Source organism: Trichoderma evansii, assembly GCF_050947405.1.
Source record: "Trichoderma evansii strain SZMC 28006 chromosome Unknown GGI43scaffold_1, whole genome shotgun sequence".
NCBI lineage: Eukaryota > Fungi > Ascomycota > Sordariomycetes > Hypocreales > Hypocreaceae > Trichoderma > Trichoderma evansii.
This window is the reverse complement of record NW_028145205.1, coordinates 3,558,143-3,574,804: the sequence shown is the minus strand read 5'-3', so window position 1 is coordinate 3,574,804 and position 16,662 is coordinate 3,558,143. Positions and strand designations below refer to the sequence as shown.

The window sequence follows — 16,662 nt, the reverse complement described above, 5'->3', positions numbered from 1 at the left end:
GGGCAACCCTTGGCATGTTCCGAGACAACCCCAGACTAAGGTGTCTGTAGCGCTGGCTAGCAGCGCTGTGTGCCTGTAATCAGGACCGCTAGTCGGCAGCACGGTAGCACTAGCCCATCCAGCTCAGATATAACGCCACCCAGAGTCTGAGCTGGCATGGCACACACACCACAGCACGGTACAGCACATCACAGCAACACAATACAACACAAGGCATGGTAAAGGGAGAGAAGAGATTTGCTAGCAGGGGGGCTATAATACAGCTGGCGTGGAAAGTTCCAGATCGCCGCCAGAATATGTACAGATACGGTTGGGCAATGTCACCATGGGAACGACCAATGGCTCTTCCTCCCCTTTTGCACTCCATGTTGGCTGCGTGACGACTAGGGACACCTGTCTGGCGGCTATGGGGGCGCCCACTCGCCTTTGCTACCACCGGAGTTCGCCTTTGACGCCCTTTTCTGGCTCTGGGGCCTTTACTGGCGGCGCAGGCTCTTGGTAGCCGAGATTCTTGAAGTCGTCCCGTAGCATCAGATTTCTTAGTTTCGCCGACATGTTAGCCCATATTTTGTCTCACAAGCTGCGTCTTGCTTTTTTACCTGTCCATTCTGCACGACAGATACGCCTTGGCCAGGTTGCGGCATTCGTCTTCATTGACGCCGCGAACCTTTTTCATGCAGGCAAGATAGCTGGTCATTGCCTTCTTGCACTCGCCTATCCAAGTTAGATTTGATTTGATATTTGGCGGCGATCTGGGCCATCCAGGAGAGGCGGCAATTTAGATTGGAAAATTACAGCAGGCTTACCATCGTGGTCCAAGGGGAAGCTCCCTCGCTGTGGCCTATGGAGACGGCGGGTCAGCCAACTCCTGAACACTGGACGTCAAATCAGCGTCGAGGGAACACGTACGGGGTTGGCCTCGTCTGTGGCAGCGCTCCAGGACTGCCGTATGTGCTCATTTCTCGAGGTGCTGCACCAGGGGCATGTCCCTTTTTCCTCTCGTCTTTTTTTCGAGACGAGACTTTAAAGCAGCTCTGTCTCGCATGATGGTTGTAGAAGGTGTGGGGCGGGACCCCGATACAGCGGCACGCATCGCTTAGCTAAGCTTGGCGTGCCGCTTAACAACTCGGGTGGCGAATCAGGCCGCATAGCTGCATATTGGCCTGGCTTGGCCCTTTGGGAAAACAACGGCCGTGATTCGGAGGACCTCCTCCGCGCATACATACGGTGGTGGTACTGCTACTTACTCTACTGTGCAGTATCAGCGAAGCAGGCAGCATCATGAGCACTCAATCAAGGCGCAACGGGCGCCATGGAAGAAGCAATGCATGCTTGACGCAGAAGCCTACGCAGATTCTCGCCGCCAATCCATCCCTCCCGTGCTCGCATGGCTCCTACGGGGCCTTGAACGGACCATTCGCGTCGTGACACACTGCAAGCCAACTCAACCGCTAGCTGCAGGGCTGTCGTGTTCTGTCGACGACTGCAGTATCCACAGGCGCCCAACCAGAAATAACCAAGAATCGGCGGCTGTCTGGTTGGCCAGCTAGAAAGAACCGCCTCTCGCTCTGTCAAGTCGTCAAATATCGTGATCTTGCGCTCCGCTCTCTGCTTGCTTCCGCCCTTGGTCATGGATTGTCCATTGGATCATGATGAATCCTCTTTGGCGATGCCCAATTTGAGAAGTAGCACAGTCAGGTGAGCAGCGTCTTGCGCAGCGTGATTGATATCTCGTCCGCCAAGAACACAGCTTCCAAGCCTGGAGCCTCATATGTACAAAGATGCTGAGGCACTAGTTGGTTTACCGAGAATCGCCGCCAGAGCTAATCAAGGATCATGGCTCGACATTCTATAACAGCACTTTATGCTGGCCATGGAAACCAGCCAAGAAGCCCTGTAGTGGAACACGCTAGAGCTGACTTTAACCTGAACCACGTCTGGTAGCACCTGTGCAACATAATATCGGCTCGCGCATAACATAGGATATTGACCTATATCTAGCAGCTGATCAATGCCCTGAAACGTTCGCTCAGAATGCTTAAACAAAACACTTCCACTAAGCAGTATGTTATGATGGGTGGGTAGAGAGAGACGAAGAGTAAACAGCCCTATCCCGAAGAAAACAAACCCCAGTCGCTTTGGCCGCACAAGGTTGCCCGATGTTTTCCTCAGATATTTACTAAACAACTGAAAAGGAAAAAATAAAGCGCAAATCTGACATTATCGTGTGTGATAGCCCGCCGTCTCCAGTTGGGCTTCTACTCGTTCTTTAGGTAGTTCAAATGGCTCTTGTTATCGCCATCTACTAGGGCGATTGGACGAAGGGAGGCGCTGATCGAGGTTCTCTGTACTGCCTTCTAGACGCTGATCTGCATACACCTGCGGCGTACCTGGTACCTGTGGCGTTCTCCCTGGCCTGCGGCAAGCCATTAACGAGACCCACCTCCTTACACGTGAATCTAATACGTAGTGCCTTGGTTCGCTGCCAAACAGACCCGAGAAGCCATTTGCTTCTCTCCAATTGATAGCCAGGAAAAAAGCACAGCGCAAGTCGTCGCATTGCCTGTGCGTGCATGTATCTTTTGTCTGGAGGCATCAGTGCTGCTGTATCATCCTGGTAGCCTCGTCTAATTGAGTCGTCTGACTGCGCTGCACCCGAATCGAAACGAGAGAGAAAAAATAGAAAGGCTCCCAAGACGCCGCTGCAATGGCCGCCCTCGGCGAAGATCTGCTCACCACGGTCAACAAGCTGCAAGACCTGGTGTTCAACACCATCGGCAGCGACTCTCTCGATCTCCCGCAAATTGTGTGTGGCTGCAAAATCCCCAATCCTCGTCTCCCCGCTTGTTGCTAATGCCCCGCCGCTCAGGTCGTCGTGGGATCCCAGTCCGCCGGAAAATCTTCCGTCCTCGAGAACATCGTCGGCCGCGACTTTTTGCCTCGAGGCAGCGGCATCGTAACCCGGCGGCCGCTGATCCTTCAGCTCATCAACATCATAGAGGACGAGTCTGGGCCAGATCCTTACAACGACCCTTACCGCTCGCCTGGAGCTGCGCGCCGCGGAGAATGGGCCGAGTTCCACCACATCCCCAATAGAAGGTTCACCGATTTTATAGATGTCAAGCGAGAAATCGAGAATGAGACGTCTCGAGTTGCCGGTACCAACAAGGGTATCAACAGACAGCCCATCAACCTGAAGATTTACTCACCACATGTCCTCAACCTGACGCTGGTTGATCTCCCCGGCTTAACCAAGGTTCGTCTTGTACATCTTTTTCATCTGCTGTCTCCCCGCTTAGTATTGCTCTTTTTTTTCGGCTAACCTGGGAGGCATCACGCATAGGTACCCATTGGTGATCAGCCCGGTGATATTGAGAAACAAACGAGAAACTTAATATCCGAGTACATCGCCAAGCCAAACAGTATCGTACTTGCTGTATCACCGGCCAATGTCGACCTTGTCAACTCGGAAGCCCTCAAGCTTGCCCGGCATGTGGATCCTCTCGGCCGGAGAACCATCGGCGTTCTCACTAAGCTCGACTTGATGGACCACGGCACCAATGCTCTCGACATTCTGTCCGGCCGAGTGTACCCGCTGAAGCTCGGCTTCATTGGTGTGGTAAACCGCTCCCAGCAGGATATTCAAGGCAACAAGCCTATGGACGATGCTCTGAAAGCCGAAAACGATTTCTTCAAGCACCACCCAGCTTATCGTAACATCTCCAGCCGATGCGGCACCCAGTTTTTGGCCAAGACGCTTAACACGACTCTTATGTCTCACATTCGAGAGCGTCTGCCCGATATCAAGGCACGCCTTAATACTTTGATGGGCCAAACACAACAGGAGCTCGCCGGCTATGGTGACATGCACTTCAGCGGAAAAGAGCACCGGGGCTCTTTGATTCTGCAGCTCATGACGAGATTCGCAACCTCATTCATTTCCTCCATTGACGGCACGTCCACCGAAATTTCCACCAAGGAGCTTTGTGGTGGTGCTCGTATCTACTACATCTTCAACTCTGTTTTTGGAAGCTCATTAGATACCATTGATCCTACTTCAAATCTGTCAGCATTGGATATTAGGACAGCAATTCGCAACTCTACTGGTCCTCGTCCCAGTCTATTCGTGCCCGAAATGGCTTTCGACCTTCTCGTAAAGCCCCAAATCAAGCTTCTAGAGATTCCTAGCCAGCGCTGCGTCGAACTCGTTTATGAAGAACTTATCAAGATCTGCCACACCTGCGGCTCAGTAGAACTTTCTAGATTCCCGAGACTCCAAGCCAAGCTTATAGAGGTTGTATCAGACCTTCTGCGAGAGCGGCTAGGCCCTTCCTCCCAGTATGTTGAGTCGCTCATTTCGATTCAGCGTGCGTACATCAACACAAATCACCCCAACTTCTTGGGCGCCGCAGCAGCAATGAGCAATGTTGTCACCGCCAAACAGGAGCGGGAACGCAAGAAGCTGATCCTGGAAGAGCGCGATCGCCGAGAGAAGCGGCGCCTCAAGGAGGTAGGCGCCAACGGCACAGACGCTCATGAAGATAGCGAGGATAGCCCGGTTGCTGAGCGCGCGGAGCAACCCAATCTTCGCAAGCTCGCTACGTCAAAACCTTCAAGGAGCATGTCGCCTGCCGTCCACCAAGACGCCATGGTTGGCCTTGGAGCATCCCTGAATGGCATTCGCCCGTCATCCCCAGGCATGAATGGACAAGGTATTGGCGGCACCCGCGATACGTTTTTGAACTACTTCTTTGGTAAAGATGGCATGACGCCAATGAGCGCCCCCATCACTCCCACCACCAACGGCAGACATACCAGCCACCCATCCGAGCCCAGCTTCTCACAGAGTCTGCGGCGTGAAGAGAAGCTGCCAATCCGGACAGCCCCCCCATCCGTTACGGATGAATATGACCCATCATCTCGTAGCTACGGCCTAGCATCACATCTGGTAAATCTCCCTTTCTCTCTAATCCCCCCCTACCCACTCTATCATTCATTCTGACTAACAAAATCATTACAGGGAGAATCTAACGAACCTGCTATGACTGAGCGCGAAGCCATGGAAACAGAGCTCATCCGCGCCCTCATCTCCTCCTACTTCAACATCGTCCGCGAATCCATTGCCGACCAGGTCCCCAAGGCCATCATGCACCTCCTCGTCAACCACTGCAAGGACGTCGTCCAGAACCGCCTCGTCAGCGAGCTGTACAAGGAGGCCCTCTTTGAGGAACTCCTCTACGAGGACGATGGCGTCAAGAAGGAGCGCGAGAAGTGCGAGAAGCTGCTCCAGACGTACCGCGAGGCGGCCAAGATTATTGGCGAGGTTCTGTAAAAATAAAGAAAGATGAGAAAAGGAAATACATGCTAGGAAAGAAAAGACCATTCTCCCCCCCCTTTTTTTCCCTTCCCCTTACAATGAACGGTTCTAGGATTACTTTCTTTTTTTTGTTGCAAAGTAGGGAATCAAAAAGGAGATGGGAAGGCCAGAAACGTCTATATAGAAAAATTAAATCAACGAAGCGGCGGATTTATGAAGATGAAAAAAAGGTGATCAACGAAGGCGTCACGGGGTTTTCACTGAAGGTCAAAGGCTGGATAGGGGGGAAGAGGGGAAATAAAACAAAATCGCCTCTTTTTTTCCTTTCTTTTCAATAAAAGAGGAAAAGAGGAGAGGGAGAGAGTTGGAGAGAAGTGTACGATGGCGCATTTTCTTTCTTTTTGAAATGTAAACAACTGTACATGATGGCAATGGCACCGGAAGAGAGGGAAGAATATCCGCGACCATGGCTGCAAGCGATTTTTATATCTTCTATAACTAACTACACCACTCGACTTTGTTGTCATGTCTCCAATTATAAGAAATATACTTTTTGACCGTATTAAATGCGATTATCTATATGGTAAACAAGTCTTAGAGCGTCTATGTCCCTAGCTGTGATGTATACCTGTATGATATCTGCTTCCCCCTTTTGATATCCTCTATTACCGGGATTATAATCCCTTGTTCGTATTATGTAAACATGCCTTATCCGATGCGCCAAATAAACAAATAAAGCCAAAAGTTCCAAAATATCCACCCTATTCTATATTGCACCTCAAACTCCCGGCCTTCTATTGGCTTATGCATATCGTGAGGCATAAGTATCATACGCTCGTTGTGAGGGTGTAGCGCTCCTATGCGGTTCTACGCTGGCATAATCGAAACGGTCTGCGTTTGGAAGAATTCTATACTCTCGTATAATAGTTGGATGTTGTGTATAATAGCCGTTCGACATACGTCGGGTGTCAACAGTATCATATCTGTCATATGACGGAGCAGATTCACTATAGTGATAGAGGGGCGCGGAAGGGATCGGCTGCTGGTGGCCACTAGGCATGTAATATCGACTGCGACTGCCATGGTATCTGTTTCCAGCTTCTATGTGACTCTGCTCTCTTCGAAACCCCGCATCTGGATAGTACAGATATCCGTTCTGCCCTTCTACCATTTGAATATTGTGCCCATAATATGGGTAGTGTGAACTCAAGTGTCTTCTTGGCTCTGGTCCAACTTCTCTAGAGCTAAAAGTCCATGAGTTGGTGTCAGATGACCCCCAAAGTGAGCTGCCCTCTGTACCTGGCTCGGTGACCATGCGATGTACTCTTGTTCTGTCAAGTGGTTCATAGGCTTGAGGCATTCTCTCGTTAGTGCTCGTCGCCCGAGAGACAGCAGCATCATACCTTGGTTGCTTTTGAAGTGAGCCTGATCTGAAGTAGACAGCACTGGCTGGCAAAAGACTGGGGACATCTCCAAAGAACCTCTCATCAGGCCGATAGTTTATCTGCGCAGAAGCTGTATCAACTGCCTCCAAGCTGGTGGCGAGAGGGTTTTGCATGGCTGACAAGGGGCCACCCTGGCTTGTCTCCTTCTCGCTTTCAAATAGCCATGGCAAAGCTTCTGAGGTTAGCTCGAAAGCACGTTTGCTCTTCCAAGCTTTTGATTGCAGGTCTTGGGATATCTGCATGTCTGGCAACCAGATTAAGTCGACACGCCAATCTATCAGCGGAATCCCCCATTTGTCATGAACGTCATGGAAATGCTTGGCTAGGGTGGGAAGCGTAAATAAGCCCTTCCCATCTTCATCTCGCTTCTGCGATAACACGCAAACTTTACACGCTAAGCCATGGTAAGTAGAAAGGATAGAAGAAGATTTGAAGTGCTTCAAGACGTCCAAGAACGTTTCGAGTGATACAGGCTCCGGATCATGTTTTTGATAATCTTTAGCGACGTGATAAATTGAAACAAAAACTTTGGCCGAATGGGGTATGTTTTCAACATGTTTCATAATTTTCCACACGCTTTTTATAGCTTTTGCCATGGCATCAATTCTCGGTTTGTATGCGTCGTCTACTTCTGAAGTACGCGAAGAAGGTGGCCTGGAGTCAACAGTAGACGTTTGCTGAATCGGAGCTGACCAAAATAGAGGATCCTCAGGCCATTCGGCTTTCCAGTGCCGGTTGCGCATTTTTTTCCCAGCGTGCTTCGAAAGATAATGCTGGATAACAGCGTGGAATCCAAATGGTTTAGAATTTGGACAATTCCTGCAGAAAAAAAGGTCCTGGTCAATACCTTTGACTATTTGCTTGATTTTGTTATCGAATATCCACTTCATATCGTGCAGAGTCAGCCTCGGCGTCAAAGAAGTGGTATCGATTTTCAAAAACTCTGCATAGAATTGTTTGCGAATGTAGGCCAGCACTCCTATGATAAATTGAGCATAATCTTTCCGCTCGATACTACGCCCTTCGTCCAAGTGATTGTTGATGAACTGGTCCGTGAGGGTTGAGATGCGCATTCGTACAAGTGTTTCAGCATCATGCCTGCCTTGGCGCGCAGGTTCTGTGCTTTTCTTGGTTATATTTTTGGCTTGATGTTTCTCAGAAGCCTTGGCAGCCAACGCACTTTGTTTCTCTACCTTTTTCATCTTTTTGTACTGAGACATGAGCTGTTGTTTCAGATTATTCCACTCTTTATCTCGAAGGGGTTCAGCATTCTGTAGAGCCACCTGGAAAGATGGAAGATCGACCAGAACATCTGGAGGTATGGGAGGCTGAAGCCGCGCAGCTCGGGCCTCTATATCCGCTCGTTTATGAGACTCCAGTTCTTCCAATCCTTCTTGAGCTCGTCGTTTTGGGCGGGTAGTGGCTTCAACGGTTTGCATGCCCGAATTGAGCCCGTTACGAGTAGTAGGCTTTGATGGAGTTGAGGAGGAGCGCATGAGCATTTGGCAAACTCCTCCAGCCAAATACCACTTCTCCCATCGTGATGCTTCATGAATGGCATCTGCGCCACGAGCTTCTAGACCTTTTATCCATTCTTCAGCGGCTGCAGGGCCAAATCGTTTGACATCTTCAAATTGTAATCGAAGACTCTCCACTTGGGTAGGCCAATATAATCTCGTTAGTGGGATAGATGTAGGCACTTGGGTGGTTCTTATTGACTGTGTATAGACTACGTTGAGATCAGGAGTCAAAAAGGCCATAGGAAGCCCGGATATAAGAACCGAAGGTATGGATGTTGATAATAACACATCAACTTCCTGTAGGTACGCATCAGCCTCTTGGTAGCCTTCAGAATTCAGTTTGGCATCGCACTCACTTTGACGCTTGTCTCAGCCAAACATTTCCCACAAGAATTGACGAAGAAAACGAAAATCGGTGAAACGATGCTATTGCCAGGCCCACGCTGCCATGGTAAGGAATCCCAAGTGACGTTAGTTTCATCTATCTGGCCACATACTTGGCAAGATCGTGAGCAGGCAAACCGCCACATGTCTAGTTCAGATTTCCCTGAGAGAGGTGTAGGCATCCTTGGCCAAAAAAGACATCTTGATGCCCGCCATATGGCGTCTGGGTGAAGCGCAGGTACTATGGAAGGCACGCGGAACGCTGGAGCAGAGATCTTGAATGGGGACGTGGGATCGAGGTACTTATTAAACAATTTGTTGACCCGCAGCAGGGCTCCAAGCGTATGCGGAGACAGGAAGGAAAAGATATGCTGCCACATCTCCGCTGGGAGTTGCAACGACACATTATGATGAGAAGCTGGCACAGGGCCAAAATCAAGATGGCCTTGGTCAGCAGAGACGGTCTTGATTTTCTTCGAAGTTTCATCTCTGGCTGAATTGGAGACTTCCATTCGCTTCCTTTTTCGTTCGGCAATGCTTGGAGACACCAGAGTGCTGCTGCTGTCCGATGAACTAAATTGACGCGAGATCACAGAGCTCCCACTCAGGACTTGCAGGGCACCTCCAACACCCTGTGGAAATAGCAGACTCACGTCAGCTACGTGCTCTTGCTGATCGTCGTCCATAGTTGCATCGATGACAAGAAGCCAGCCTATATGGGAAAATGCACAAACAAGACTGCGGTATAATGGATCGGGACGACCGAGGTACTGTATTGGAACAATACCAAAAGTCAGCCCCTGCTGGGAGTTCCCGTGAAGATTCCTTGTGCACGGGGGCAGGCACGTAGGACGATCATCAGGGAAAAATTCTAGCTGCAGCTGCAGGGATTCTTTGGGAGAGGAAGCATGGAAAGAAGAATCTGCTCCCAAGAGACATTCAATGCCTTTTTTGGTGTGTTGCAGCAGTGACAAGGTCAGGTCAGCCTGCAAAACAGGGGTATAGGCATTGGTGGAGAGAAGCCAGCATCTGAATTGCGCTTTATCGATTAGATGTGACTAAGCAATGCGCATATCTTTCTAGAGAGCAGCAACACTGGTACCAAAAATTGCTGATATGACGTCAACGCTATTTTTCTACAACGCCATTATTCTACAACGAGACTACAATGGGAGATCGCCTTTTATCGGCGTTCAATAGTGATATGGAGAGAAGGGGGATTTCGCATAGATAGAGTAGCTAGAAACAAGTCCCTGTATAGAGGTGTTGCATTCCTTGTCCAAACATTCCAACAACCCGAGTACACTTGACAACGAACGTGAGCTATCTTACACACAAGACTGTTCAATATACAATAAAATTACTGCTGTCCGTTCATCGTACCATCACCAAGCCCCTGTTCTGGAGAAGACTGGTCTCCAGAGCCGTAGATCTGGAAACTCTGATCAGCTCCCCAAGTCGTCATTTGCGCATAATTTTCAAAAGCCCCCTACCACAAAGAAAGTGTTAGCAAATCTCTACAGTAGATGTGCAAAAAAAGGGGGACAAAAGATGGTAATTGCAGACTTACCCAGTCAAAATTGGACGCCAGGTCGCCTGCTCCGCCCGCACCACCCAAATTGGTAAACATGGAGAGCGGAGAGGCAGGGCCACCGGCGTTGAGGCCATCAAATTGAGGGAATTCGGCCCCAGTCCCGGCTCGAACACCAAAATCCATACCCATGAAAGCGGAACTTTGTGAGAATGGATCTTGGCCACCAAAGCCAGGCATCCCAATGGGAGTTCCGAGACCCAAGGACGAAGGTGTGTGATCCATTGCCGTGCCTACAATCGAGGCGGACAGAGAATCAGGCAGAGATGAGTCGCCGTTGGGGTCCATAGCCTCCCCAGAGGGCGATTTGATCTTCTCCATCATAATTTCGATAACTTTAGACGCCTTGAATGCTTCCATCGAGGTGTTGGCGAGACTTGCCCATATGCTCTTGGCAGTCTCCAGCGTGCCAATCATTTTGTTTCGCTGCTCCTCAGTGTATCTGTAATTGATATCGTCTGCAGGACTGGAGGCCTGTGCTGCCATGTTATCGTAATGAAGGTCCAGAACAAGGAGCATAGCCGGCAAGGTAAATTCCTTTGTTGCAATTGATTTGATGTACCATGAAACGGAACGTAGCCGCCCGTTGCCTTGAGACTCGCGATGCAATTTGGCCAGATGATCCATTGCCTGCAATGACGCCTCGATAGCACTTCGACGCGAAAACGCATATCTCGAGTTATGGCGGGCTTTGGAAAGATATTTCCTGTGTAGCAGGCAAAGCATTTTTTGGTATAAGATATCAATGTTGTATCTGGCGATTATCAACGTCACGGGATCTTGAGATGTATCCAAGGTGCCAAGTCTAAGATGGGGAGGAAGCTCCTGCATCACCTGGCGAAGCTTTGCATCAAATCGGATAATCTCATCGTATGAGACCGGTCTCCCCACCAAATTTGTTGCCTGCAAGATATTTCCTAGCTCATTGCAGAGCCTCACCTTGGCAATCATGTATGATATCGGCGTCGGCTCCGAAGCAGGACGAGATGGCGGCAATTCCTTGATATCAGGATGAAATTCATCGTCAAAAAGATTATTCGGAAGCTGGGTATCACAGTCATGCTCATATATCATATTAGGCAATGATACTTGATGCGAAAATACGACATCCGACATTCGAACCAGTGCCCACGCTCTTCTTCTCATTTCCTGTATCGCTTTGTGTTAGTTCTTCTTTTGGCCCTCTTGTGCATCGCACCGAAATTTTAAAAATATCACCATTCACTTACAGCTTGGAAAGGGGTAATATTGGGAAACCATTTCGCATCGCGATGGTATCCCATGCGGAAGGCTATCCTCGTAATAACGGAAACAATCAACCAGAGGCCAAGATCGGCATCCCACCGAGAGGAGTACTCTCCAAAGACGTATAGAAGCATGGCTTCAACTGTGTACTCGACTGGTTTTGTATAGTCTGCCTTAATTAGACATTGAACCGTTCGCAACCGATATTCAGACGCCAATTCCAAAGTTCGACCCCTCCACTCAGGAGGCTCGTCTCCAACTTTGTGATAACTCAGCATTGCAAGAGTGAGCACGGAATACAAAAGACCCAGCCACATGATTGGTGTTTTTGATGGGTCCTCCCAATGCTTTTTCAACTGCTTGAAAAATGTCGGTCCGTGTATTATGCAAACAGCGTTGTCCATGGAGTTGAAATAGCGGCTACATAGAGTCAGGATGCTCGACTTTGGAGGCAGCTCCGCGCGAAGTTCGATCTCCGAGGCCGGCAGGGCACCAAGCAATAATGTCGGCCCTTCCCGCGCAGCTACAGGTTTAGAATTCCTGACGCGCTCATAACTCGTCTCCAGCTCCTTCTTGTGGAACATGAAATAGTTTTTCACTTCGGAAATGTCTGACAATATCGTGTGCCAATGCTCCTGGCCGATATACATCGACTTGCCTTTGTCAGAATCGACCTTTAAAACGCCGAGTGAAGCTGCCAGGCCCTCTTCCACGTCGCTATCGTCCTCGACCATCGTTACGGCCTCATCACGGCCGGCTTTGGCCGAAGAGCCACTGTCAGTTAATGACTGCGACGTAGAAGCAGCGCGGCCGGCTGCTGAGGCTGAAGCAGGGTCTACATTAGCCCCGCCATGCATCAAAGACAAGACAAGGCCCTCTAGCCGGTCGATCCTGTTTTGCATGTCATCGGGAGTAGCGTCGGCCTGGTTCTGGCTTTTCTTTCGAGTTACTGGAGCCGCATAAGAACATGATGTCGTATCATTGCCCTCCCTCTTGGTGCAGTTACTGCACGGGTGGCTCCGGTCGCATTTCCTATACCGTGTTAGCTAGTAAATGAATGGATGGATGCCGCTGGTTGCCGCTCTTGCTATGCAATATCGAATGGCCAGAAACTCACAATCTACATAACAGGTTAGCACGCTTACACTCTCGTCTATGGACAGCCCGGAGATTAAGACGTACTTTCTTGTCCTGCAAGGATAGCAGCTCAGAGGCACGCGATTTCTTTTCCTCACAACCCGAAACTGCTCCTCAGGGGAGCGGCCCCCAGTAGAGGAGTTGGTCGAAGGCGGAGTGGGCGTCATTGCGGAAGACGGGGAGATTTGAAGGGTTTTCGTATTCGCGAAACGTCGTCGACTGATGAGGCGATTCGGACTTAAGATTCACGCCGAAATATTTGATCTTCAGCCGGCCTCACAAGCGGCTTTCCGGTTATGAATGATGCGGCGCATATATTAGACCTCTGAAGATGTTGGAGAGAGCAAACGGAAGCAGCCTGTCAATTGCTTGAAGCCAGGCCAATAAGTAAGATATTGCGCCGAGGAGTGTGACAAGGCAGCGAGCGTTAGACGTTTAGACGATCTGCCGACAGCCGGTGAAAAAGCGCTGCATGAGCCGTAATTAAATCAGATTGCGCTGTTGGACCTGGTTTGTAAAGAGAACGGAATTCTCTGCAAAGGTCACCTGATTTCGGGCGCGGGATTGGGAGATTCCTGTCGGGCGTTGCTGGGAGTTCACGAAGAGCGGCCAGCGGAATGATTTGGTGGCTATGGCTGGATAACAGTGAATTGCGTGGGAGGCGGAGAGGGGCGCCCGAAACGTTTATATGTAGAAGTACGAGGTAGAGCAACGACGGCTGGGAGCGTCGAGTTCTTAGGAGCGAGCCGGTTTGTCAAGAGCTCGTGGCATCGGAGAGAACTTGTAGCAGAAGAAAGCGATCGAGGGATAGAGTTGGAGAGTTGGAGAGTTGGAGAGAGAAAGATGTTTAGAAAGAAGAGAAACGTCTGGTACCTAGAAATTATAATAAAGGAACCCCCGAGGATCGCGGTGGTGGGGTGTCGAAACTGGCCCTTTGCGTGATACTATCAAGCGGTACTCACTAACTCTCTCTTGTGGAGCCCTACGGCAGCTGCTCGGCCCCCATATATTAAGGGCACCCAATAACAGCAGAGGAGAATCGCAATTACTTGTGTTCTCATGATGTTGCAGGCTGCTACTTGGATGTGTAAGAAAAATGTTGTATTTGGTATTTTACATAGAATTAGATGCAGCGTCTATAAGATATCTGTGTCTAGCATAGGGGCCACCTATGTGTCTGAACCAAGCTGAAGCTGCCTTGCTTTTGCGCTGCATCGCCTCCCATATCGCAACTACAGCATTCGCCCTTTGCCCTATGCCGACTGGAGGGACCTCATCTCAAAATGAAATCTCAGCTTTGTCAGCTGCTTTATCAAGTACCCTCTGTTAGTGCAGCAAATGGCAGCATTTCTAACAACTGACGGGCCCGGCGAGGGGGAACCTTCAAAGGCGGCCCGGTTATTGATCCATAGTGCCAGCGTCCTCTTCCACGGCCGTCTTTTGACCTTTTCGGCTAGCACTAGGCCTGCTACCGCAAGGTATCTACATGTACCGCTACGGAGGCCTAGCGAAGCCCGGATTACATATACGATATACTGCATATGGGCGCGCCATTGGAGTAGCGCTCCAAATACGCAGACGGGTGCGTGACGGCGGAAATTTCTGCGAGATGAGCCCTGTTCGGGGTTAAGCCGCGCCACAAGTTTGCTCCCCTATAAGCCAGATGCAGACAAGGCTCCAGCGAGTTTACGTATTGACGCTTGCGTTCTGCAACTCTGTGACTCACCATGCAAGCTGCTGAATTTTAGTGGCATTCGCTAGCGTAGCAGCAGAGCGTTAGCGGGCAATTATCAGCGAACGAGCCCCCTATTCCACCCAATGGTAGCGGAATTGGCGGCCATGGGAGCTCCAATCCAGTACTACGCTGTACTTCATACGTGCGGTTCAGCAGGCGACGGTCATCTGTTTCCTTGCCTGTGGACTGCATCGTACTAGCGGCACTTGAATACCGAGAGAAATGGGCTGCTCCGGACTGATACATGCAGACGGACCGATCCTGGTTTCATGCTGGGGTTATCAAACAGCCGATAGATAACTGGTGCTCTATTACGGAATACACACTTCCTATTAATAAACATTTATAGCCCAGTTGCGCATCAATTTCTTTAAGCTTATACTTCTCTTATCAGTAGAGTCGATGAACCATCAACATATGACGTACAGTAGGTAGAGTAGAAGCAGTAGCAGCAGCTCAATAAGCTACTATTATCCTATCCTTAACGGATAGGTAGGTAAGTAACACCTATTCCAATCATATCTACTCGCTGCATGTACCTGTCTTCAAGAGTTGTATATATACCTAAGTGGTTACAATACAATGCCTGTGACAAACAACAGCACTAGTACTAATGAACCGCCATTCAACTTGTTTAGTTGCTCTTGGAATTTTTATGTTTATTTAATTCAAATTTTTTTTGGGGCTATATCTCAATTTTGTATCATCCGCTGCTCCTATTCTCTCAGCAATAATCGAACTCGGTAGATGCAGTCAGCCCAAGATTAACTACCCTACTCTTCGACACGCATGCACATGATTCCGGCAGTTCACTTATAGATCCCTCAGCAACCACAAAAACTTCTGAACCCAATCTCACTCATGTAATTTCCAAACATGCAAAAGGCCGAATTTGCTCTTGCTCTCTCGTTCCATGTATCTCACCAACCGACAGTTCCGATACGGCCTCGCACATGTCCTGCTGCAATTTAGGAAGCCAAATTGTTGTAAATATCGTCGTGTCACTATTTCGCGATCGGTCTACTTCGGTTACCTCCTAATTAATCGTAGGCGGGAAGGATGTGCGCCAGATGCCAGAGGCAGAAATTTGACGAGAAGGCGTTATCTACACCTTTCCTGAATGTGTTTTTTTATGACGTAGCCTCGACAGCGACGCTGTATGGTTTGAAAAAGTCGCTGTCGCCGCTGAGCTCTTCCTTGACCTATTGATAATGTCAGTTCACACCCAAGTCTTTCATGTATGAAAGCGACGTACAATGTCCAAACCGCCTACAAGCTCGCCATCAATCCACAGCTGTGGGAAAGTTGGCCACTCAGCATATTCTTTGAGGCCTTGTCTAACATCATCATCGGCGAGGATGTTGAAAAATCCGTACTTGACAGAGTTGTCTCGCAAGATTCCAACCAGCTGCCGGGAGAAGCCGCACTGAGGAGCGCTAGGAGTGCCCTTCATGAAGAGCATGACAGGAGCGGCCTTAACCAGGTCGCCGAGGCGCTTGAACAGTTCCTCCTTTGCCTTGGCTGGGTCAACCTCAGCGACCTCTGCAGGCTGTGAAACACCATTGGTAGCGCCAGCATCCTTTGTTGCAGCCGAGTCCTTCTTTGCGTGCTTCTCGATCGCTGTTCGTACCTTGACGGCGCTGCTGCCGCTGACGGTCTCAACAACCTCGCCGTTTCGCAGCAGCACCAGGAAGGGAACCGCCGTCACGTCGTAGGTTTCGCTGATATCACTGAGTTCTTCGGCATTAATGGACACCCACTTCGTACTTAGAGGCTCGGTGACGGGATATTCGGAGGCCAGGGTCGACAGAACGGTCGCCATCTGGGCACATGGTGCTGCCCAGGGAGCATGGAAAGAGGCGATGAGGAGCGTTGACGGAGGGGCAGAGCTGAGCACCTGCTGCCACTGTTCATCGGTCTCAATCTCGGTTATCGTCGACATCTTTGTTGATCAGCCTAAATGTTGATATAGGACGGCAGATGGTTTTTTTTCGTATGGGCGATGGATTTGGATATGAGAGCGAGAATCGGCTGTGGTCAGAATATCAAGGTTGGATTTTTAGCGGGGTAGAATGATGGCGCAAGTGTAAATGGCCATCGCGCGCATTTGCAATTTGAAATCAGCGCCGTTGATACTTGTACACCGGTGTGGCCTTTGTATACCATCTGATAGGCACACGAGCCGCCTTACCTAAGGATTTCCATTGGAAACATGATATTGATCATGAAAGTGATGAAATACTAGGCAAGCTCATCAAAGAATTCAAAGGTTTCATTACTCATCAAGT

At 49.7% G+C, this 16,662-nt stretch overlaps 6 protein-coding genes across 6 annotated transcripts; 1 reads left to right on the top strand and 5 right to left on the bottom strand.

Moving 5' to 3' along the window:
* Window positions 1–23: 23 nt before the first annotated feature.
* GGI43DRAFT_392208 (uncharacterized protein) lies at window positions 24–1,010 on the bottom strand. Its single transcript, XM_083204533.1, has one exon. It carries the CDS (start codon window positions 365–367, stop codon window positions 110–112), a length of 258 nt encoding a protein of 85 aa, XP_083066766.1. The 5' UTR covers window positions 368–1,010; the 3' UTR covers window positions 24–109.
* On the bottom strand, window positions 430–959 carry GGI43DRAFT_379110 (uncharacterized protein; the record flags this gene model as incomplete). Its single annotated transcript, XM_083202784.1, has 4 exons — window positions 430–538; window positions 615–714; window positions 807–841; window positions 910–959. The coding sequence occupies 4 exons, from the start codon at window positions 957–959 to the stop codon at window positions 430–432; spliced, it is 294 nt and encodes a 97-aa protein (XP_083066767.1).
* Window positions 1,011–2,491: 1,481 nt separating the features above from the next.
* GGI43DRAFT_40463 (dynamin-related GTPase DNM1) lies at window positions 2,492–5,453 on the top strand. Its single transcript, XM_083205945.1, has 4 exons — window positions 2,492–2,806; window positions 2,870–3,256; window positions 3,344–4,948; window positions 5,021–5,453. Exons 1-4 carry the CDS (start codon window positions 2,708–2,710, stop codon window positions 5,330–5,332), a joined length of 2,403 nt encoding a protein of 800 aa, XP_083066765.1. The 5' UTR covers window positions 2,492–2,707; the 3' UTR covers window positions 5,333–5,453.
* Window positions 5,454–6,119: 666 nt separating this feature from the next.
* GGI43DRAFT_379108 (F-box protein) lies at window positions 6,120–9,352 on the bottom strand (the record flags this gene model as incomplete). The annotated part of the gene is made up of 2 exons (XM_083202783.1): window positions 6,120–8,579; window positions 8,639–9,352. 2 exons carry the CDS (start codon window positions 9,350–9,352, stop codon window positions 6,120–6,122), a joined length of 3,174 nt encoding a protein of 1,057 aa, XP_083066764.1.
* A 517-nt stretch (window positions 9,353–9,869) lies between these two features.
* On the bottom strand, window positions 9,870–13,538 carry GGI43DRAFT_392202 (transcription factor domain-containing protein). Its single transcript, XM_083204532.1, has 4 exons — window positions 12,685–13,538; window positions 11,487–12,534; window positions 10,237–11,406; window positions 9,870–10,155 (listed from the first exon to the last, which is right to left on the bottom strand). The coding sequence occupies exons 1-4, from the start codon at window positions 12,804–12,806 to the stop codon at window positions 10,027–10,029; spliced, it is 2,469 nt and encodes an 822-aa protein (XP_083066763.1). The 5' UTR covers window positions 12,807–13,538; the 3' UTR covers window positions 9,870–10,026.
* A 1,425-nt stretch (window positions 13,539–14,963) lies between these two features.
* Window positions 14,964–16,442, bottom strand: GGI43DRAFT_392199 (thioredoxin-like protein). The gene is made up of 2 exons (XM_083204531.1): window positions 15,630–16,442; window positions 14,964–15,576 (listed from the first exon to the last, which is right to left on the bottom strand). Exons 1-2 carry the CDS (start codon window positions 16,314–16,316, stop codon window positions 15,505–15,507), a joined length of 759 nt encoding a protein of 252 aa, XP_083066762.1. The 5' UTR covers window positions 16,317–16,442; the 3' UTR covers window positions 14,964–15,504.
* Between the last annotated feature and the right edge of the window lie 220 nt (window positions 16,443–16,662).